This window comes from Podarcis muralis, chromosome 1 (genome assembly GCF_964188315.1).
Source record: "Podarcis muralis chromosome 1, rPodMur119.hap1.1, whole genome shotgun sequence".
Lineage (NCBI taxonomy): Eukaryota > Metazoa > Chordata > Lepidosauria > Squamata > Lacertidae > Podarcis > Podarcis muralis.
Window position 1 is genome coordinate 69,753,794 of NC_135655.1, and position 24,246 is coordinate 69,778,039.

Here is a 24,246-nt window from a genome sequence, read left to right on the forward strand (position 1 = left end):
CAGCCGCCACCACCTCCCCTTGCTACCTCACATTTATGTACCACTCTCATAATATTCTTTATCTCTCTGGTGGTTTGCAATGCAAATTCAAAATTAAAAACCATGCAATTCAATAAAACAATTAAAACTAATTCTGTTTTCAGTGTGGCCAGCCATAGAAGAGTGAAATGCAAGAATTTCTAAACTAATTTTGTCAGCATGCTTAAGATATTTAGCTTCACCCTTAAGAGATCAAGAGTTTAGTTCTAGGTGACCATTTTAGAATGGACTTCAAAGGTAGATGTTCGAGGAAAAGTCAGTTAAAAGGCCAAAGCTGATTTCTAGACAGATTTCCATATGTACCGAGATAAACAGGAATTGGAATACCAGATGTCAAGGAGAAGCCTGCAAGCAGGACATGAGTACTACAGGGGGCTCTCTGCAGCAAATTGCATTCACAAAGGCATACTGCATCCAACAGTAGAAGCAGAATATAGCCATCATGGGGGGGGGGGGGGCTATTAGGTTGTTGTTTTTATTTTTATGCATTTTGTGGCTTTATATCTTGATTTTATTCTGTGAACTGCCCTGAGACCCCTGGGTATGGGGTAAGGTTACCAGACGTCCCCGTTTCTCAGGGACAGTCCCCAGATTTACAAATCAGTCCCCTCACAAAATCCATCTATTTAGTAGGAAGTTGAAAAGTGTCCCAGGATACATTGGGAAAAACCTAGTGACCTTAGTATGGGGTGGTATATAAATTCAATAAATACATAAAATAAATCACAGCCACCAGCCACTGATACCTTTCTCCTCCTGCACGGACTACTTGCAACACAAGTCATCTACCCACACATTCATTTAATAAGATCTATATATGTACCACTTAGAATTACAGAGTTGCAAGGGATCCCAAGGATCATTCAGTCCAATGCAGGAATACCAGTACAGTACACAGCTGTCCCAGGGCCAGATTTAGGTTTGATGAGGCCCTAAGCTACTGAAGGTAATGGGGCCCTTTAGATGTCCAGCTGTCCTTTGCCAGCAACAAATTGTCACTGTTTTTTGTGTTGAATATATGCTATATGGTAATTTATGGCCCTAATAGGTATCTAAAGCCATTTGCACATAACAAAATATGTCTTTTATCAAAGCAATTGTTGAACTGATATACAATTAAGAAGAAGTATATTAATAGTGAAATATTGGGGGGGGGGCAAGAGAGTGGGGCTCCAAGCTATAGTTGTTTAGCTTATACGTAAACCCGGCACTGGCTGTCCCATACAGGGATCGAAGCTGCAGCAACCTTGGTGTTATCCGCACCGAGCTCTTACCAACTGAGCTATCCAGGCTGATTGTAAAAAATAAAATAAAAAAGCAAAAAGCAAACCTCAAAAAGTTCGCAAGAGATGGAAAACAGTTTTTTTAAAAAAAGATCAACAAGAAGAACTGACCATTTCAAAGCATTCAAAAAATTAACAACAAGGATAAAGCGAAAGCAGATTAAAACATGCCTCCCTTAAATTCTGAAGTAAAATATGCAGGGCAGCAAGCGGCAGAAGCTGCTGCTCTTCTTCGCCCTTCGCCTTCCCTCCAAGTGTGGGCAGCCTGGCGTCCGCCGGCGCCTTCGGGAGAAGTGCGCATGTCCGCCACAGCCCTTCTCTTTCTCCTGCCCTCCCCCCCCCTCCCAAAAAAACCCGGAAAACATTCCCAACGGCTTAGGGAAGCGAGCGAGGATGTGACGTCGTGCGGGAAAGGACGCCGACGTTCCGCTCCGGGCCACGACGGGGGGCGGTCGGGCGCGCGCTTCTGGCCAGCCATGGCGTACTCGACGTTCCGCAAGGTGGCCCTGGCCTCTTGCTTGGTGCTGTGCGTGTCGCTGCTGCTGCCCAAGGTCTTCCTTTCGCGGGGCTGGAGGCAGCCGGAGCCCAGCGCTGCGCCGCCTACTCTGGTCGCCGCGCCCGAGGGTAAGAGGCCGTCCCGAAGGCCCCGACCGCCCCCGAACCCCTTCCGCAACCTCGTGCGTCAAGGGCTGCCGGACTGAGTCATGTGCATGTCAGGGTCACATCTGCACCCCCCGCTCCCCACCCCCACGTAGCAGCTCCTGGAAACACAAATGGGGAGGGGTTTTTTTTATATATTGGGTGGGATTGCTGTGCAAAATGCCCACGCATTAAATCGCTTTCTCGATATTAGATTAGAGGAAGGTGGGGGAAGCCCAAGGATTTGCAAACCTATGCACACACAAATGCACCCAACCCCTTTTGCACAGTTCACCTGTGCTGTTTTTTGCACGTGGTTTTCTTCTTTCTTGTACGTGATTTTTTTCTTTTCCCCTGCTCTTTCCGCACAGGAATTTTGGAAAGCGGGGTGGCTGGAAGCTCAGGATACATGTAGCGGGAAGGTGATCCTTGCTCATTTAATTAGATCGGTCTTATTTGGGATGAAATGGACCATTCACTGAAGAAAGTAAATCGCAGTTCTAACTGCCTTGCCCTCGTTCCTTCTCACAACTAAGCTGTTGGGAAGTTCTGTCCGATGTGCTGAAACTGCTTAGGAAGCTGGGTGAATGGGCATTCCAAGTGGTAAATGCGATCAGAGCAGACAGACGGAAGTGCTTCTTCACACAGTGCGTGGTTAAATTACGGATTTTGCTGCTACAAAATGTAGTGATGGTCTTCGAAAGGGGTTTAATACGAATTAATGGAGGACCATTTGTGCACTACCTCCAATGTGCAACTGTATCAGTTGCTAAGGAACACAAGTGAGGAGTGTGCTGTTGCACCCATGTCCTGTTTGAAGGCATTCCAGAGACATTTGGTTGCCACGGTGAGAACAAGATGCTGGACTGGATGGGACTTTGGTCTGATCCAGCAGAGCAATGAAGCTATTACTGCAGCTGCCCCTTGAGTCTAGGACTGAATAAAAAAAAGTGTGTGTGAGAGAGAAAGACTTCACATTTTGACTAGCAGGTATCTTGACTGAAGGAGGTTCAGGTGAGACATTATTGTATTCAGTGTTAGGAAATGTGCCGTTATTTATATCTCCAGGTTTAGCTGTGGCTAACAAAGTTAAGATTACAACCTTGCCTTACCTGGCCTTTACCATTGAATTCACAGAATCTTTCTTCCAAGATGACGTGCATTTTAAATTTTGTTCGTTTTTAAGCCATCCCTTGGAAGCATCAGTTTGCCAGCATCTTGTAGTCATCACATTGTTCTTGTTTTATAAACTTCAAAATTCCATGTCCACCAATTGTTTTGATGTTTGTTACATTGCTTTGGATATTTTATATGAAATAAAATATGATTTAAACCGTCTGTATCATTTTTTCCTGCTTTCTGCCATTTCTTTCTTTTTTTTTTTAAATTTCTGCCAGCCTTTGTGGCAGAAGTGGTCACCATTTGCATTATTTTTAAAGTGTCTTTCCTAATGGATATCTGTGATTGTACCAAGGATTTCTCATGTACAGAAAAAATCTGCACTAGCACTGCAGTATTTCTGCAACTTCTTGCCTTCCTTAATGTGTAGTTGATCTTACTTCTGAAGGCATAACTGTACATTTGGGGTGGTAAGAGCTTACAGTCCTACCCTTATTCATTCTCACATCATTACTTACCACCCATGTCACCTTTTAAAGTTGCACTTTTATTACAGAGCTGCAGACAATGAATTGTAGAAGTAGCATTTCAGGTGTGTTTAAATTGAATTGCCAGAAAAGAAGTATCCCATCTCAGCTGTGTTACCTTGCTCTCTAAACCACTCATTGAGTACTTTTAAATTGCTGCAGCAACTGCAAAGCATATACCGAGTTGGATTTGTTGCCACTTAGTCGCAAGTCTCGCTGTGGCAGGAATCAAGCCTCTCTGCCTTTCTGGAATTCAAAGGGGGTATTGGCGTGGCCATATCCCATGAAGCTTGGTGCAGATGCTCATTTTTAAACCGCAGGGTTTTTGTTACAAATTATGCTGTTTGTAACACTCTCCTTTTATCCAGCTAAAGCAGTGGTTTTCAACCAGTGTGCTGTGGCACCCTGGAGTGTCTTGAATGATGGTCAGCGGTGCCACGGGCAACACTGGCCTCTGTCCCTCTTTCCTTCCCTCCTTTGATGCCCTCTCGCATCTCTGCCTCTCAAAGACCTGTGCGGCTGTTTATTGCAACAACTCTGGCCACAAGCTCTACAGGCGAATGGTGCCTCTGGAGCTGGCCAGGGGTTGCTGGTTGCCCAGAGCTGAGGTGGCCTCCGAGTAAGCAAGCAAGTGGGTGACGGAGCCCAGCCAGCCAGTTCGCCAGCCCTTGCTATTGGGAATGGACAGACAAGTGGGAGATCGGGCAGGCAGACAGGTGCTATGCTGGCCTTTCTCGTACTTGCTATGTGCCTGGGAGCTTAGTGCCTGGAGCCAAAGGGGAGCCTTTCCACCATGCAGGCCCAGCAACTCCTGCTGCCGCCACTGCTACCTCCCAAGGTGAGTAAGATGGTGGCTGCACACTCACCTTCTGCCAGTCTCCCATCAGGCTGCTAAGGCTGGGGGCATCTTTTTCCCAGGTCCCTGTGGGTCGGTGTGAGGAGGCACTTCTCTTTGGGGTGGGGTGGGGTGGGGGTGGCTCAGGGACCAAGAGCGGCTGCAGTGGCTGCCCAGAGGACTTCCAAGGAGATGAGAGGAGGCCGAGGGAACACTCCACAAGGGCTGGTGTTGAAAAAGAGGTATGGGGCTGCTTGCTCTGCAGGCAAGGGGTGACTTAATTGGGCTTCTGAGGCTTGGAGCATGTTTCCCCACAGGGAAAGAATGTAGTTGGTCAATGGAGCTGTGGACTCAAAATGGTTCTTGAGCTAAAGCAATGAAGATAATGTTTTTAGCATTCTTGTTTCAGCTAAGTAAACAAAGCCACTGTCAGGCTGAATATCTCACATGATAGTATAAAAGTCAATGGATGCAGAAAGCCCTAAGCATAATAAAGTAAATCCCAGTTAGGAATAAAAGTATAGAATGTGTATCCTGTTTCATGACCTAGCATGATATAGTGGCACAGGAAAAGGGAGCAGACTCATGCTGTGGTCTAAACCACTGAACTTGGGCTTGCTGAGCGGAAGGTCAGCGGTTCGAATCCCCGCAACAGGGTGAGCTCCTGTTGCTCTGTCCCAGCTTCTGTCAACCTAGTAGTTCAAAAGCATGCCAGTGCAAGTAAATAGGTATCAATGCGGCGGGAAGGTAAATGGAATTTCTGTGCACTCTGACTTCTGTCAGTGTTCTATTGTGCCAGAAGCAGTTTAGTCATGCTGGCCACATGACCTGGAAAACTGTCTGTGGACAAACGCCAGCTCCCTCAGCCTGAAAGCTAGATGAGCGCTGCACCCCCATAGTTGCTTTTGACTGTACTTAACTGACCAGGGGTTCTTTACCTTTATCTTTTTTTGGGGGGGGGCACAGGAATAGTAAATGCAGGGATTTTTTTCCCCAGCTGGAACTTGCTGAAACTCAGTTCTGACACCTCTCTGGTGGGCATGGAGGTGGGGAATGGGGTGGGTATTGTCTAGCTAGAGCAGGCTGGGATGCTGGTCTTGTCTGGCTCCTTCCTCATGTAGTGGGTTAGTAACCCATCCAGTACAGCCACATGCAACAGCCGTTTGTGTACAACTGTAATTAAAATCTTTGCACATTCCCCTGTGTATCAGAGTATTGGTGCTCAATTATGTAGGGCCACAAAATAAATGGAATGCCAAGTTGGGAGAACTTTTACAGATCAATCATGGAATCACTGAGCATACAGTACTTTCATAAATCTTGAAGTCACAACGAGCAGAACTTTACTGATGGCTGATGGGGCAGAATCAGGAGGTTCTCCTGGCAAAAAGTGACTCCTGAGCTATGGCAGGCCAGGCTCTGTAGGGCCATGGTTTTGTTGCCAGGTGTGTTCAGGAAAATGGGGGTGGGGTGGGGGTAGACTTAGATATCTACCAAGGAACTTATATGAACCCATCTTGGAACTCCAGTGTCTTGTAGAGGCATTTGGGAAATATTCTGTAGTGTATTCAACATCATGTGGACTAGAGCATTAGCCAGGCCTGTCAGGACCTCCCTGATCCCCAGTTGAACTGAAAGGTAAGGTTTAAAGCACAGTGGAAACGATCCTGCAGCTACTCATTGCAGGGGGACACTGGTAGTGGTGAGTCAGCTGTCTTAACATGCTCGTTTGACATTCCTGGATTTTGATAAAAGCTCAATAAGCTTCTGAGGATCCCCAAGATTTCCCTAAATTGTAGTTCATCAGTGGTTAAGGAATTAAGTATATACACTGTAGTGCCTTAAATGTCAGGTGACTTTTCTGCAGCCCCCATACAGTTTTGAATTACAGTGTGTCAAAATCTGCATAAAATAGAATATAAACTGGTGTGGTTCATTTTGGCAAGGTATGCATGTCAACTTAGCTGGCAGTGTTCCATCTTGGCAAGCTGCTTGGTGCCATAGCAACCTCCCATCAGTTTGTGATTAATCTCTTTTAGCTTGAGGTCACATTCACCCTCCAGGAGCGGCATACAAGTGGTGAAGTTTGCCCAAAGTGGGTGTGGCCACCACACACTGTCAGAGACACACAGCTCCCCCTCGCTTAGTTGATTTGTGGAGATCAGTTGAGAAAGGGGCTATTGCTCCCCCTCCGCCCATCAAATGAGAATTTGCATCCCCATAAAGACATTGGGCTCTGCTATCCTGTCCCCACCCCAGACTGTGAACAACTTTTTCTTTTTGCCGCTGCCACCAAAATTTGGTGGGTTCCTGAGGCAGGCCTAAGAAGCTGGATTAGTTCCTCAAACCGGTTGTTTGGGTGTTCCTGCTTTGTGCCTTTCAACATACTGTGGTCCATACACTTCAGGTTACATACGCTTCAGGTTACAGACTCCGCTAAGCCAGAAATATTACCTCGGGTTAAGAACTTTGCTTCAGGATGAGAAGAGAAATCGTGCTCCGGCGGCGTGGCAGCAGCAGGAGGCCCCATTAGCTAAAGTGGTGCTTCAGGTTAAGAACAGTTTCAGGTTAAGAACCGACCTCTGGAACGAATTAAGTACTTAACCCAAGGTACCACAGTACATTGTTATCCAATGCTCATTCAATGGGATTCTTGGCAGTAATTAATATGTCAATTACCATATGTTAAAATTGCCATATGGTTTCTGATGATGGGGACTTACTGATGTGATAGAAATGTCAAACAGTCATTGTTATATGTGCAATCTTGTGTGAAAAAATATGGGTGTATGAACACCTTATTAAGGACTTCTCTATACAGCTGCAAATAGAAGGTTTTTAGTGTGCATTATACAAATGTGATGCTGGATGGCGATGGCAAGCTATGGCAAATTTGATACATGTTTCAAATCATTTTTTTTAAAGGCATTTTCATAGCGTTTTTTTATATGTGTCTAGATTCCACCTAAGATTCATATTCAGAGGATAGAACAGGACTTAAAACACAACACATCCCTTTAAGAATGGATCTTTTTAACCTTGACTTTCAGGAAAGACCAGTCAGTTTCCTCCAACAATGCATCCCCAGATGTCTCCAGAAACCAGACCACCCACTACCCATTTCCCAAGGTCTCATCTTGCGGAAGCAGTTGCAAAGGCCAAGGGTGGAGGTGGAGGCGGCGGTGGAGGTGGAGGAGGCGGCAGTGGAAGAGGTCTTGTGGGACAAGTCATCCCAATATATGGATTTGGGATCCTTTTATACATATTGTACATTCTTTTTAAGGTAAGAAATACCACTTCACCCTTGAAGTTGCATCAGTAAGTTTCTTAACCAGTGAGTCATTGACCTAGTTCACATGTCATGGTAAATCTAAGGGCTCTTTTGCTTCTCTCCACTAGTATTGGGATGAAACGAATGCTTAGTTCATATGGTCACATGCTGGAGGAGAAGATCAAGAGCTTCTGTTTTGAAGCTAACTGTATTTCCCTGTGATGATCAAACTTGTTAATGGTTCTTTTGAAAACCAACCAAAAAAACCTCTACTTAGTGAGCATAAACGAAAAGCAAACTCTGGTTTCTGATCCTGATATATTCAGCAACTAGATTCCCCAAGTTAGGACTTCATAGGGAACTGTGGTTGGTTTAAAACTGAAAGCAGAAGCTTTCAAACCTGGCATGCAAAAGGGGAGTGTGGCGGTAGAGTGAGCCATGGCTTGCCTCATCTCATTTTCATAACTTTGGTTTCCTTTTATGTTTTAGCTGAGGCTGTTAATGTCTTTCTAGAAACACCTATGTCACTTCTGTCACAACAATAACCCTTTCCAATTAATAGCTTTCTTCTAAGGGGAAAACCACAACAGTTGAGCGGAAATGTCCTCCGTCGTCATCTGGAAACACAAACAGGAAAATCAGTAAGTAGCATTTCCCAGACTGAATTGAAATGGCATCCAAAATTGGCTCTCACTTGGAAAATAAATCTAGCAGCACGATAGATGAGGCACTGTGATTATTATTACTACTAGTAGTAGTGAGTGATAGTCAATGTTTGAGTAAACCCATTGAAATCAGTGGGATGAAATCCAAGGGGAGAAATTGGATATCACCCATTGAGTTTGTTACTTTCAACACAGTCGAATTCTGTGCGTATGCAGAAATAAATCCCACTCTTGTTAAATTGAGCTTATCCCACATAAACTATGCATAGAGTCGCAGCCTTGATCTCCTTCTTCTCAACAAAAATAATTGTTAGCTTTCCTCTTATTCTGAACATCCCTTATGTCATTAGACTGTGTGGTTTTCTATGTCATAGCCTTTCCTGTCTCCAGGCATTTACAATCAGCCAGTCGCTCTGCATGTAGCTGCTTATGAGCAATTGGGTGCATTATATATGCTTCTCCTAGCCTTAGGGAAATTTCCCTTTTCCTTTCATTCTGCCTGGGAAGAATAAAAAGATTATTTTCATTAGTTCTGTTTACCGGTAAAGCCCTCTTAGTCGCCTCTCATGGTTCCCTCGGAACAAGTTCCATTTTGTTTGCTGCCCATTCAGAACAAATACATGCTGATTGAATGGAGTGAATTGTCAGAGCTACCGCTGATGCCTTTTGGGACCACATTTATTTTGCAGCTGACTATGAGCTTGCCCAACTTCAAGATAAGCTGAGAGAGACCGAAGAAGCCATGGAGAAATTAATCAATAGAGTGGGACCCAACTGTGAAAGGTATGTGGCAGTGACTTTTGTTCCAGCAGATTAAAAAGGGCGGGTTCTTTTTGTATTTCTCTGTTCCCGATAAAGCAAATTAGAACATTGCAAATAAAAATATGCTGTTAAATAAAAAACTGCATCTCTTAAACATCTTATAATTTGGAGGTACTTTTACGCAACTCTTCCCTCTTCTAGTTCTATGTTAAACTAAATTCAGCATTTTGAGTTAAACTAAAAGAAATATGGATGCACGTGGTTTCTGGTGTGGTGTTTCACTAGCTCTGTAGCTTCATAAATCCATTAAACACAGAGAGTGATACTCCTGTGTAGACCCATTTAAAACAATGGCTCTCCAAGTCCATTCATTTCAATGGGCCTAATCTGAATTTGATTTAGCTGGATGTCACCCAGAGATTGTAAAGAGATGACGTCAACTCTGTTACAATGTTCTGCATAAATGGATTGATGCCTTCTTAACCTCTATAAATTCCATTATGGAATTTCAGAAGGAATGCCAATATTTATAATTTCTGGCAGTATTCCATTTGTTCACAGTAGATGGGAAATAAAAAAGAGGGTGGCTTGATGGGTTAAGTAAGAAAAGAAAAAATATCCCAGTTCAGGCAATAAATAGGCACTTTTGTATGGTCCATAATTAAGTTATTTGTCTGAGTACTGTTTGTTTGAACTATCCTTACTACCTACTAGATTAAGAATATTTATAAATACAGAACTAAAGATACTCACTCTTCCCAGTCTTTGCCATGCTGATGAGAATGGCCTATTCGCTACCCTTCACTACAGATCATATTAATCTGTAGCCTGTCTTCCAGCTGCCTGCTCATCCAATGCACAGATTGCAAGGCTCTTTTCCTTATGCTTGGCATCCATAGGTACGTATTTATCCCAAAATAAGTCCCACTGAATTCAGCAGGTCTTGCTTTCAAGTAAGTGTGTTTAGTACTGCCGCCTAAAGCTAAGTCTCCAATCAGTCTGACACAAGAGACTGACCAAGGGGAAAGATGTAGCTCAGTGGTAGAGCATCTGCTTGGCTTGCAGAAGGTCACAGGTTCAGTCCCCAGCGTGTCTGGGTGAGCAATTGCAGTGTGAAAGTCTGGAGAGACCTGCTGCCATCGGTGTAGACAAAACTAAAGGTAGATGGACCAATGGTCATAAAAACATTATGCTCCTGGTCTGATTCAGCATAAGACATCTTCCTGTGTTTTAGAATGGAACGGTGGTCCATAAGCACACATGCAGACAGTTTCCTCTACTATTTGATTCTTCATAGATAAGGTTGCTGAAGTTATTTGGAAAATTCAGCTAAAACTGGAGTTCTGATTGAAATGGTACCGGTAAAACATTTCAGATGGCTTCTGTGTGGCATACAGTGGACAGAACACATGAAGGCAAATTGTTAGCCACGCTGAGCTGTGTTTGCCTCTTGCCAGTGTTGGATGCCCTAGTTAGGAACCAGGTCACTGATAGAGAAATCATAACAGTAATAAAGTCTGGGATTAGAGTTGCCATTGGCCCTTAAACGGCACTCAAAGCAAAGCAGATTTTTGAAGGAATGTTGCTCAGGAGCCAAAATAATTCTGATAAGACCATCAGTGTTTCTCTAGGCAAAGCAGTTCTGCAGATTCCTAAACAATCCAGCTTCATAAGATTCGCCCTTAGGCCAGAGCCAAGACACTGTGTATCTTCCCTTTTATTTAGAGGCATCTTACTTTGCTAGTCTTGCTGCTTTCTAATGACATGATATGAAAAGGCCTCGCCACAATATCTTGCTATTCTTGTGAGGTAAAGTCTCTCTCATTAGGCAACCCAGCACCCATAGCAAAGACAAAGCAGCTTTGATTTTTTTTTCCTGCCTGTCTGGAGGTCACAGTCTTTCAAAAGGCACATGTTAGTTTGATAAACGTCAGGGTTGGCAGAGGAGACACTATCCTGAAAGCAGAAGAAATTCAATAGGGGTTCAATTCCTGCTTAGGTAGGTTTACTTGGAGAAAAGTAGGTGGAGAAGGGAGGAGACCCGCAAAAGCTATGGCAAATGGGAAAGGAAATATATTTCCTAGAGAATGATACGCCTCATTAAGGGTCGTGTTCATTCTAAAAAAATAATGAGAGAAAATCCCTACTGGTTTTTAATAAAAGGACCAGAGGCCTTATGCATAACTGTTTCAGCCAAGTTGCTACTGTACTATTCCTTTTACTGTTTTAAAGATGAGACCTAGAAAACTCAGGGTGCTTCCAAACTGCTGCTAATTTTTTTTGATGGTTTCAGTGATATACTGGCAAATTTAGGTTTCAGACAATTAAAGTCGATCTGGCACTCTTGTGCAACAAACCTGCTCTCCCTCCAGGCCCATTTTGCTGTAAAGAAATAATAATAATAATAATAATAATAATAATAATAATAATAATAATAATAATAATTTATTTGCCCTTCATCCGAAGAACTCAGGGAGGTTCACAAGATAAAATCAAAGAGAGAGCACAAAATGAATAGATAACAAAACAAAACAAAACAAAACAAAACAATAACCCCCTTCCTGCAATCACATTAAAAAGGCCATAGAACAGCCAGATGCCTGGTTGAAGAGAGAATGCATTGGAAAGTGTGGGGTAACAATTGCTTGTTGCATTGTCACAGAACCCGTGAGTAATCAAATGGGAATGGATGCTCCATAGACAGCCAATGTTGTCTCGCCTCCCTGCAAATTTTGTGCAAACCAATTGGGATGATTGCTCCATAAACCGGTCAGCTGGAAGCGACCTCTCAACAGATACAGAAGAACCATTGGGTTGCAGAGTCCAACCCACTTTGATGCATGCTTTTTATTTATTTGGTTAGAATGCCTGTTTTGAGCTGACAGAAGCAGTCTTCTAAAATACCTGGAGGGTACCAGGTTGATAAAGGTTTTCACAAGCAATAGGTTGGATTTTTCTTTACAAATTTGTAAGATCAGAACCAGGCATGTTTCCCCCGCCCCTCTATAGCTGTCTGACGGTCCCTTTTCTTAACTTAGGAGAAAAAATATAAGTAATTTGAATGCTTTCCTCTTTCTGTGATATTTAATCAGCATGGGATAAAATGATGATAAAAATTATGAGCCACTTGATCTTTCTCAAATAGTTGAAAATAACACAAAAGGTCACTGTTTCCATCTATTTCCTAGTCACTAATACTGTTCATCTATTATATATATAAAGCTCTCTGTGTTATTATTGCACAGTGGCAAGAATTTATTTTACTGTGAGCAATAAAGCAAATCGCCAAACGGTATTTTGATGGTCTTAGGGCATTGCTTTGGAGGCACACAAGGCCCCCAACTTGCTGAAGCTAAGCAGGACTGGGAACCACATGTATGGGTTGGGTTCCATGGTGGAAGAAAGGTGGGATATAAATAAAATAAAATAAAATTTAAAAGAGAGAAATAGGGATTCAGACAAAGATTTAATCAGTTACTTCATTTTTCTTCCTTTCTCCTTTTTTCCAGTTTATTTGTTTTTTTGAAAAAAATAAAGTTTTTTTAAAAATTTATTTATGATTTTCAGGTTTTATACATTTCACTAATTTTACAACCATTTTAACATTTCAAAACTTGACTTCCTCCCCCCTCTTTCTGCGGTTCCTTAAAGTAATTTTTAATATCTTCTGCATATCCAAATTAACTTAATTTGCTCATTAATTCATCTACTTTAAGTATATACTCTTATAAAACTGAAGGTTTACACTGTAAATATTCAATAAACAATTTCCATTCTTTTATTAAAACATTTGTTACCGTGATTTCTTATTCTTCCGGTAACTTTTGCCATTTCTGCATATTCCATAAGTTTTTGTATCCATTCTTCCTTCACTGGGACGTCTGCTTCTCTCCATTTTGGGGCAAGTAACATTCTTGCAACTGTAGTAGCATACATAAATACATTTTTATACAGTTTAGGTAGTTCTCTCCCTATAATTCCCCAAAGAAATCAGTTACTTCAGGTCAACGTGTGAAATGTAGCCACCTGCTTTCTTGGTACCTTGCCTCCCCCAGCTCCCTTGCATCTGTACCCTTTCATTTCGCCCACAAAAGCTGTGATGTTAGTTGGCATTCCACAACTGTGCCTGAGGGTGGATTGATTTAAATTATTGATTTATAAATTATGTAAATCAGCCAGAAAAAAATGCCATTTTAAATCACCAATAGTATCTCATTGATGCTACTTCATTTATTTTCTAAACAATGGTGTGAATCATATTAATTGGCAACAAAGTAGAATATTATTTTGTTGTTATTGTTTAGTCGTTTAGTTGTGTCCAACTCTTCGTGACCCCGTGGACCAGAGCACGCCAGGCACTCATGTCTTCCACTGTCTCCCGCAGTTTGGTCAGACTCATGTTTGTAGCTTCGAGAACACTGTCCAACCATCTTGTCCTCTGTCGTCCCCTTCTCCTTGTGCCCTCAATCTTTCCCAGCATCAGGATCTTTTCCAGGGAGTCTTCTCTTCTCATGAGGTGGTCAAAGTATTGGAGCCTCAGCTTCAGGATATGTCCTTCCAGTGAGCACTCAGGGCTGATTTCCTTAAGAATGGATAGGTTTGATCTTCTTGCAGTCCATGGGACTCTCAAGAGTCTCCTCCAGCACCATAATTCAAAAGCATCAATTCTTCGGCGATCAGCCATCTTTATGGTCCAGCTCTCACTTCCATACATCACTACTGGGAAAACCATGGCTTTAACTATACGGACCTTTGTTGGCAAGGTGATGTCTCTGCTTTTTAAGATGTTGTCTAGGTTTGCCATCGCCTTTCTCCTAAGAAGCAGGCATCTTTTTATTTCGTGAATGCTGTCACCATCTGCAGTGATCATGGAGCCCAAGAAAGTAAAATCTCTCACTGCCTCCATTTCTTCCCCTTCTATTTGCCAGGAGGTGATGGGCCCAGTGGCCATGATATTTGTTTTTTTGATGTTGAGCTTCAGACCATATTTTGCGCTCTCCTCTTTCACCCTCATTAAAAGGTTCTTTAATTCCTCCTCACTTTCTGCCATCAAGGTTGTGTCATCTGCATATCTGAGGTTGTTGATTTTTCTTCCGGCAATCTTAATTCCGGCTTGGGATTCATCCAGCCCAGCCTTTCGCATGATGAATATTATTTACACTGTTTCAATCTTACGACTAGGTCTTTCATCTCCTTGTATGCTGTCCTTTTTTAAAAAACCTATAGAGTGAATGCCTTTAAAATAAGGCCTTTTTATGATTCCCCGTGGCAGTTGGTGAGGTTAAGTATGGGACTATATCGCAGTCTTTTTTATTTGACATTGGGATATCTTAATTGGCTTGCACAGTTGCTTTTTTCATGCTTGTTCACTAGGACAGAGAACCATTCCTCTAAAACTCACTCAGATATTGCCAGTCATGTCCAATAGTAGGTTTGAGCTGTTGTTGTGGGGTTTTTGTATGCCAGTTCCATGTTGTTGTTTAGTCGTTTAGTCGTGTCCGACTCTTTGTGACCCCATGGACCAGAGCACGCCAGGCACTCCTGTCTTCCACTGCCTCCCGCAGTTTGGTCAAACTCATGCTGGTAGCTTTAAGAACACTGTCCAACCATCTCTGTTGTCCCCTTCTCCTTGTGCCCTCCATCTTTCCCAACATCAGGGTCTTTTCCAGGGAGTCTTCTCTTCTCATGAGGTGGCCAAAGTATTGGAGCCTCAGCTTCACGATCTGTCCTTCCAGTGAGCACTCAGGGCTGATTTCCTTCAGAATGGATAGGTTTGATCTTCTTGCAGTCCATGGGACTCTCAAGAGTCTCCTCCAGCACCATAATTCAAAAGCATCCTTTCTGTTCCATAGTCGGCCCCAAAACGTCACGACTGATCAAGAGAAAAGGCTACTTCAGCAGCTCCGAGAAATTACGAAGGTCATGAAAGAAGGCAAACTCATAGATGGAATCTCCCCAGAGAAAGAAGCTGAAGAGGCTCCGTATATGCAGGACTGGGAAGGTAAGGAAGGCCTTTCTATTTATATGAAGGGAGCACGAGTGTGCTGCTGTTTGTTTCTGCTTTTCCTTTAAAAGAAAAGCTTATCACAGGAAGCCGTTCAGTATTCAAAGGCATCTGAGCACCTGACTCTCTTAACAAGAGAGAATCCATCGATTGCTTAAGCATCTCAGACTAGCCAGCTGTAGTTTGTTGTTCATGAGAGCTTATAGCACTAGGCTACAAAGCTGAGGGACAGGAGGGCTCCTTGGTAATATCTAGGGATGTGGGGGGGGGGACTTTATTCCTTTTGTATTTAAAGGCAAACCTACCTGATTTGCCCTTACCAAAACAATACACAAACTGTAACATCACTTCCTTTGACATCCACACTTCTCTGAATTTTGCAATGCAGTTCTCTAGACAAGTAAATGTGAACAAAAATGCATATGCTAGGTAGGGTGCCACTTACATAAAAATGCATATAGTGGTGAACGTAACATACAGAAATGCATAATATTTTTGGGGAACTGCTTTGCAAAAACATGTGTAACGGGCAAAATTCAATACAAGAAATGTGCATGTTAGGATAATTTCAGACTCAAGTGCTGATTTTTTTTATTAAAAAAACACACATACCAATGGGGAATTGTAGAGAACTGAATTTAAGACTGGGAAAATGGAAACTGAATGAAATCAAAATTGCCATTTTCACACATCCTGAGCTAATATCTGAGGCTGTTGTTAATACCTCTTATGGTGAAGCACAGTTAATGGCAGGGAGAGGGGATTTGCTCTAGGAAGGCAGTGTGCAATCGAAGAACTAAATCCCAATTTGTTAATCCTGGTTAGCAAGGAGCCATTAGTATGTCTAGACCAGTCCCATATGGATGCAGGACAGATCTCATTCTAAAACACATAAGCAATTTCAGCGACTAGATTATCTCTTCTGGCTGCAACCTCAAATCAAGCACACTGATTTGAAAGTGCCACTGTAATCAGTGTCACTTCCTACAGGAATTCAGGTGTTTGTATGGCTGAACAGATCCATGAACAAAGTGCTTGGCATGATTGTTCCATCTAAGACAAGTTTATTTTATGTTCTAAGGTTATCCAGAGGAGACCTATCCTGTCTATGATAACTCTGACTGCGTCAAGCGCAGACAGGACACAATCCTTGTGGATTACCCTGACCCCAGCCAGCCTTCGGCTGAAGAGATAGCAGAGAGAATGGCGTTTGTGGACGATGAGGAGTGTTTATGTAGTGAAACCATTTTGTCTGCTCTCGCCATAGTGAACAGTGACCCTGCAGCAGCCCACGAGACGGAGGGCCAGCATGCCATGCTCAGCGACCAGAGTGGCGCTGGCCATGACCCTGAGAAGTGCTACTGCTGCCACTTCGAAGAGGACGACCCTGCTGTGATAGCGGAGAACGAGGGCTTCTACCCCGAAAACTGCGGTGAAATGGAAGATGCCGTGGCCCAGGAGGAGCTGCTGCTAGATTCCGACCTCGAAAATGCAGATCCCCAAGAGCAGAACGAGGGAAATCCAGACGAAATGGGCATTCTGAGGAAGCGAAACACGAAGGGCATAGCGTTGCTGGGACACTGAGGATCAAACGCGGAAGGCTATCTCCCCTTCTAGAGACTGGGGTAAACTGCTGCTTGCAAGACAAAGGCTTGCTTGTCTCCGTTGTTGCGTACACAGCTGCTGCATATCTTTTGCATTTGCTGCTTATTTGGATTGAAAATAAGTAGCCCCCCACTAGTTCATTAGCCTGGCCACTTCAGCATCAACTGCCTTGGAATCACAGAATCATAGTTGGAAGGGACCCTGAGGATCATCTAGTCCAACCCCCTGCAATGCAGGAATCTCAACCAAAGCAACCATTACAGATGGCCTCCAACCTCTGCTTTAGAGCCTCCAAGGAAGGAGAGTCCGCTGAGAGAGTCCATCCTACTGTTGAACAGCTCTCACCGCCAGAAAGTTCTTAGTCGGAATCTCCTTTCTAGTTGAAGCTATTGGTTCTGGTCCTACCCTCCAGAGCAGGAGAAAACAAGCTTGCTCCATCTTCCGTATGACAACCCTTTAGATATTTGAAGATGGCTATCATGCGTATCTCCTCTCATTCAAGCTAAGCATACCCGACTCCCTCAATTGTTCCTCAGAAGGCTTGGTTTCCAGTCCCTTGCTTGCTGTAGCCTCCCAAGGCGTCTAAATCAAGATAGCTTCCCATTGTGCCTTCTTTCAGCCTCTCCTCCTGTATAAAGTAATCCAGTAGGGAATTTCCCCACTCTAACACCTTCACCAATGTTAACCATTCGTCAGGTTGAGGCAGCCTGTTTTAGATACCCTTAAAAGGATAGCAGATAATCAGTTTTTATATTTGATTCGCCTAAAGTAGTTGGCGTTTTATTTTATTTTTTGCCTCTGTCTTGGGTGGTCTCTTGTTGCAGACCAAAATCCTTCATGCTCTTGTGATGAGGAAATCGTAAGGTGAAAGGGGAGTCTTAATGCCATTCCTTAAGTGCAAGTGTTAGTTGATTTTCTTGGCTGATAAGCACAAGGAATTTCTGGGAAATTTAGGGGCAAATCTTAATACCGCCCACTGCCTAGCAGGACTCAGTGGAGACAGGGGGCCAGTGCTGCATTCGCAGCCCTGCTACCTATTGTGGCTAGGGTGGAAAGTGGGAGAGGCAAGCAGATCTCTGTGCCAGCCTGGAGCTGGCACAGTGATGAGGCACTGATCTGGCATGATGCTGCTATCTGACAACCATGGTGCCAGCTCTGGTTCCAACTGATCCCAGGCTGGCTCAGCCCCTCTTTGCCCCTGGAATGCCCCATTGCAGAGCCTTCCACTGGCTGTTGCTGCTGGGGATTCCACCAGTGGCACTTCTGCCTGCCAAGATCTTTGGCAGTCAGAAGGGTGATGTCTGTATTGATGGAGTGATGCTTGCAACCAAGTTGGCAGAGACAGGTGGGACGCTTACTTAAATGATAGAGGTGGGTGGAGGGACGCTTCTGCCCAATCCAACCCTTCCCCCCAGCCTGGCGTGTGGGTGTGTGCCAAATTATCTCTTTTTTGTTGAATCAACAAAGAACAGGGTTTCTTTTTCTAGGTCACTTGTGGAATGAGCAATCCATTTCACCTCGCCTGTGGCTCAAGATGGCAGCCCTTCCTGTGGCTCAAGGCTTACTTACCGCATGATTCCACATGAACTTCAAGGCCAACTTTTTCAAAATGCACTCACAGTTAAAGTGTGCAACCAAAACGCAAGGGCATGATTTTTGGAGGAGAGCAAAACAGATGACCAACATGTGTCGTTTGACAGATGAATTAACAGCATCTTCAGAAAACCTGCTTCACTTGCCCAATGAAATCGCAGAAAGAAAGGGATTTCCAGGGATGAAAGCAAAGAGATGAAGATGCCAAGTGGCATAACACTCCTTCTCTGAGGCCTAAAATTACATGAGTAGTTTGTCTCAACATTTTTCTTTTTCTACTAAAGGTTTTATAATTTCTTTTGATGTTGCAATTATTTATGAAAGCACTATTTATTTATTTATTTTATTGTGCAAGTATTTATATAGCACTGTATTGTTAAATATCACAGCAATCCGAATACAATAAAACACAACTATAAGCTGTACAAAATAATCACTAAAATGACTGGTCAATCGATAACATTTTTTAAAAAACGGGGGGAAACCCTGCATATGCTTGTTGGCATACAGGGCTTGTTTTGTGGGCTCTTTTTCCTTACAAGAGTTTGGGTTTTGAAGAGATGCCGAAGGCACAAGAAGGGTCACTTTCTCCCATGACGGCTTTTCACAGCCCAATCCCATGCAGGTTTACTGAGAAGCAGCAGTAGCTTGAAGGAAGTGGGAGGGGAGCACAGTGCTGGCACTGCAGTCATTGGGATGAGGCAGGACAAGGTGGCGATGAGGCTGGGGAGCTCCACACACACTTAAGGGGCCATCGCCTCCAACCTGGTCATGATCACCCTGCTTCATCCCAGTGAGCTCACTACTGCCAAGATTAGGCCACTCCCTTGGCCTACTCGCCTGCAATGGACCACTGCTCAGCTCCAGGGTTTGCTCCCAGGAAATTGTGGTTAGTATTGCAGGCAATCGGGTGCAGTCCTGTGTATTGTCTGCTCAGGAGTAAGTGCCAGTGAATTGAGTGAGACTCAACTCCGAAGAAATGTGTATAGGATTGTGGCTTTAGAGTGGAATTCCGTGTTGTGCTGTTACAACCATCTGTGCAAGCACATCAGCTTAAAAGAAGGAGCGATCTCTTCCTCCTTCCCCGTGAGCTGTTCTGGGGATTCTCACAAAAAGCCAGTTTCAGGGAGTGCAGGGGAAGGAAAGGGGAGAAGGCCCTGTTGTGCAAGTGAAAGTTCATTAGATGAATCCTGTCCCATGTATGTAACATAGTAGGCATACCGTCCATTGAAACATCATGCAGATGTAACTATCCAGTAGATTGCTAGGAACTTCTTGAGAAGGTGACTCCATAGAGCCGTTATGACTAATTCAAAGTGTGGTTGTATTGTAGGGTACATGAAGAATGTCAACAGCTGCACTTATAAAATGGGAGGGATGTAGGGAGGGTTAATTTTGGTTGGGTTTTCATTGCTGCCTACCTATTCTGCAGCAGGAAAGATTGTATGTATATGTTGTCTTACGTTTGTGGCTTCTGCTTCTAGAAAGCCTGCCTTTTGGCAGCTGTCCTGCTTTAATAACTAGGGGCTGAAATGTCAGATATGCCTGGCCAGCAAAAATGCTTCTGTATTATAAGTTTCTGTTCCAGGAATAAGGGACTTGGGTCATTCCAGTTCTCCAAGCCTTTAGAAAGATCTGCTTTAGTGAAGTTGATAATCAGTTCAGCACCATTTCGTGGCCCATGTTGAACATTACAGAAACCTGCTTTGAAAATAGTTTGCAACACTAAATGAATGGAAAATACCAGAGGAAATTTTGTAAGCATATTTCTCTTTTGCATCCATGTTTATTTTTAAATTTGTTTATCTATCTTGAGTAAAATGAGGAACAACATTCCAGTATATATTTCTTGTGTGTATTATGCGTGTGTTCTCTGGAACAAGCAATGTGACTTTCAAAAAGAATGGCAGACAGTTACCTTTCCCATTTTAAGGCTGCATGAGAAAAGACCATTCTGCTTACCGTGAATGGAATTTCTGGATTTCATAGAAACTGCTACCACAGAGAGGGCTATGCTCCCTTTCCAGCAGCCAATTGGCAACGTTGCAAGTTCAAAACAGGTAACTAGGAAATACATCCTTGGCTCTACCCTGCCCTGAAGGGAATCAGTTTTTTTAATGACAAGCCCCAAAGTGGAGACAGCTACTAAAACTACATTACTATAGAACAATGAGTAAACTAACCGTTGCTTGAAACGGAGGCTCACTGGCAGAGGGAAGAACAGATTAATTTTCAGAGGATAGGTAGAATTTGTTCTGGGTAGAATCATAGAGTTGGAAGAGACCACAAGGGCCATCGAGTCCAACCCCCTGCCAAGCAGGAAACACCATCAGAGCACTCCTGACATAAGGTTGTCAAGCCTCTGCTTAAAGACCTCCAAAGAAGGAGACTCCACCACACTCCTTGGCAGCAAATTCCACTGTCGAACAGCTCTTACTGTCAGGAAGTTCTTCCTAATGTTTAGGTGGAATCTTCTTTCTTGTAGTTTGGATCCATTGCTCCGTGTCCGCTTCTCTGGAGCAGCAGAAAACAACCTTACTCCCTCCTCTATGTGACATCCTTTTATATATTTGAACATGGCTATCATATCACCCCTTAACCTCCTCTTCTCCAGGCTAAACATGCCCAGCTCCCTTAGCCGTTCCTCATAAGGCATCGTTTCCAGGCCTTTGACCATCTTGGTTGCCCTCCTCTGGACACGTTCCAGTTTGTCAGTGTCCTTCTTGAACTGCGGTGCCCAGAACTGGACACAGTACTCCAGGTGAGGTCTGACCAGAGCAGAATACAGTGGCACTATTACTTCCCTTGATCTAGATGCTATACTCCTATTGATGAGGCCCAGAATTGCATTAGCTTTTTTAGCTGCCGCATCACACTGTTGGCTCATGTCAAGTTTGTGGCCAACCAAGACTCCTAGATCCTTTTCACATGTACTGCTCTCAAGCCAGGTGTCACCCATCTTGTATTTGTGCCTCTCATTTTTTTTGCCCAAGTGCAATACTTTACATTTCTCCCTGTTAAAATTCATCTTGTTTGTTTTAGCCCAGTTCTCTAATCTGTCAAGGTCATTTTGAAGTGTGATCCTGTCCTCTGGGGTGTTAGCCACCCCTCCCATCTGCAAATTTGATCAGGGTAGTTCAGAGGCAGCCAGATTAAGCCCAGGTGGGGCTGGTGGCAGTTTCTACAAGATCCAGAAATCCCATTCATAGTATGTAGAACGGTCTTCTCTCGAGATTTCCTGGTAGAAGCTGCCACCATAGAGACGTACCAGAGCTTATAGACCCTTCGAGGGTGGGATCAGTGTGTTGGTGCTACTGAGAACTGTAGCGTTCTCCTACCAAAGGCTGCCTCAGCCGAGGTGGATGGAGGGGTGCTCTACATGTTTTGTTTAGGGGAGCACTGATCATGATCAGAGGAGTCAGGTTATGAGATGGGTGTGCCAGTGAGATGCAACCTCTTAGCCATCAAACCAGGGTGGCGGACGTGGCTTTCTTACCAAGAGAGAGTGGATGAAAGCAGATGGAGAGAGAGAACATGTGATGACTAGATCTTCAGTGGTCTGTGAACATCCTGGAAAGACAGCACTAACACCCTTCTTCGGTGGCAGTTACTACTAGGAGATCCAGAGAATGTGGTTCCACCTTTTCTTTCTGGATTTTGAACAGCCACCTTTCTTGCAGAAATTTCACAGTCGAATCCTTCCTTGGAATGCAGCCGTAGTGAAATTCAGCTAAGAAAGTTTTCATATCTGTCCAATGCACCGATGTTCCATGGGCCAGGAAGGAGGAAGGGGAAAGCAGTTATGGTGAGAAGAGAGAGCAATCTTGGAGCCACATGGTAAATGAGTAAGGACCACGTATAAAAAAAAGGCATGTTTTTTTTTGGGGGGGGGAAGGCACAATTCTTTGAAACAAATTCAAGTTTAATTTTTTTTCTGCACAAGTTTTCTGTATTGACATGTACTGTACTCTCTACAACAGACACAATGTAATTATGTGAAAATACCAAATTAGTTGTACACATACTGATAAATAAATACATTTGCTTCAGAATACCAAAGTGTTTCTTTAAAAATTGACTTCATAAAAGCACATTTCCCCCCTCAGATTTATCTAAAACTCCATATAGTTTGAAACGAACGAACAAAAGAATGCCTGACTGCTCCAACAGGACAAGACAGTCTTGTGCAAATGGACAGAACACATTCTAAGCATTATGCAAAAATATGACTAATTAAATATTTGTTCGGTCCTAATTCCTCTTAGCCCACTCCCACCCACGTTTTGTTTAAAACCCAAAGACAATTTAAAACAAATTGAGACAGGAACATTGTCAAATTCTACTAGAATGATCATTGGTTTGTTTTAAGAAAGGCACAGTGATGAATTAGAAAATGTTAGCCATGGGAGACAACACTGCTAGCAAACCTTGTTCACCTAGCATCTCCAGTTTTCTGCTTTTTTACAATTGAAAAGTCAGCTGGGTTTTAAAATTCATCTTTGATGAAACAGAACATCTGGGCTTAATCCTACAAATACGTATGCCTGGCTCTCTCTATATATTATACTCGAGCAACCACCTGGTTAGTTACAGGACAGATCCTTCAGAATAACATCACACAATTCTGTCTCCAGTTTGGTTCTCATTTATGGGTTTTTTCCACAATTCAGGCTCACATATTCTTCGCTGGCCATTGAACCAAAGGACAACAGTGATCTGGCTGTCTGAAAAACTGATAAGGTACAACTTTCAGTAACACAACTTCCTGGGACATCCTTGTTTTTTTCTTACAATTACATTTTAATAAGCCTTTCACAGAAATGGCAAAATCTTATTTTTGCAAACTGCACTGGGGTTTTCCCCCCATTACGGTTGATCTCATTCTAAAATATAGGGCCCATGCATTGAGAGAGAGTGAGTTAGAATTACTCACGGGAAACTGAGGCTGTCAGTGACATTTTTTAAACTGAAGGAAGTTCAAAGTAAGTAAAGTGGAAAGAGATTGAAATGCTTTTTGCCATATTCTTTATAAGAACCGCCCCCCCCCCCCGCCCCGCAAATGCTGGCTGGATGATTCTACAAAGAAGTTAGTGGGAGGTTGGGGTCAGGAGTCCACACATTTTGGCTGGCCTTGGTCACCAGTTGACAATTGTGCTTGCCACTGACTCTTCCCTTCTCTCTGAACAGGGACAGCCAGTGTTTGCTGTAGAGGCCGGACCCCTGTCCTGCAGGAGCTCATCCCAGCCATACTGAGCCTCAGAGAAGCTTGAGAAGCTGCAATACAGCTTGCTGCTTTCCAAGCAAAATCCAAGAGAGTCTTTGGCCAGGTCCCCGCTCTGGAGAAGGCAGAGAATATCACCAGATTTAAAGTTGGAAAGTCACCAGGCTTGATTGTGGATCCCGAGCTGGAGGTAAAACTCAGGGCTGGCTTCACCCCCTTGGCATTAATGGGCAACTGTCAGGACACCTGATCCCTAGCAGGACCCACTGCTGGTGCCTGCCCTGGACCACCTTTTTTGTTGTTTCCTGGTCCAGAGCTCCAACCAGCACCACACAGGTGGGTCACCATTTAATTCCTCCATGCCTCCAATATAAACATTGGTTGGGGGCACAATACCAATAGCAGCTAGATCCAGCATATCAGAGTGCTGCTGATGCCCTCAGGTGCCACCAAGTAATCACACAAAAAACGAGGAATTCCAGGCCCTCTCAAACCTACAGCTTGCCCTGGTAGAAAAGTTAAGGGGATGTTTCTTCCGTGAGTCCTAACTTAGATGCGACCCGTGCTGGAGGTAGATTTTTCATGGATTAACTTCCAGCCAGTCTCTCCTAAATGCCCAAGTAAGGACAGAACTAGAAAGGTTGGTGGGAGATCAATGATCTGATCTGATTAGTTGCTGAAGA

The 24,246-nt window shown here is 43.6% G+C and overlaps 1 protein-coding gene across 2 annotated transcripts; it reads left to right on the top strand.

Annotated features, from left to right (window-relative positions):
• The first annotated feature begins 1,695 nt into the window (after positions 1–1,695).
• RIC3 (RIC3 acetylcholine receptor chaperone) lies at positions 1,696–20,183 on the top strand. 2 transcript variants are annotated; one of them, XM_028732190.2, is made up of 6 exons: positions 1,696–1,946; positions 7,493–7,725; positions 8,276–8,354; positions 9,068–9,161; positions 14,993–15,141; positions 16,226–20,183. In XM_028732190.2, exons 1-6 carry the CDS (start codon positions 1,799–1,801, stop codon positions 16,726–16,728), a joined length of 1,206 nt encoding a protein of 401 aa, XP_028588023.2. In that variant the 5' UTR covers positions 1,696–1,798; the 3' UTR covers positions 16,729–20,183. The 2 variants fall into 2 exon arrangements, with proteins under 2 accessions (XP_028588023.2, XP_028588031.2); XM_028732198.2 differs by having other exon boundaries at positions 1,697–1,946; positions 16,412–20,183.
• The last annotated feature ends 4,063 nt before the right edge of the window (positions 20,184–24,246 follow it).

Coding starts and splice junctions, on each gene's coding strand:
- RIC3 (XM_028732190.2), top strand. CDS start 1,799: ATGGCGTACTCGACGTTCCGCAAGGTGGCCCTGGCCTCTTGCTTGGTG. Junction 7,726..8,275: donor TATTGTACATTCTTTTTAAG/GTAAGAAATACC, acceptor TCCAATTAATAG/CTTTCTTCTAAGGGGAAAAC. Junction 8,355..9,067: donor AAACACAAACAGGAAAATCA/GTAAGTAGCATT, acceptor TTTATTTTGCAG/CTGACTATGAGCTTGCCCAA.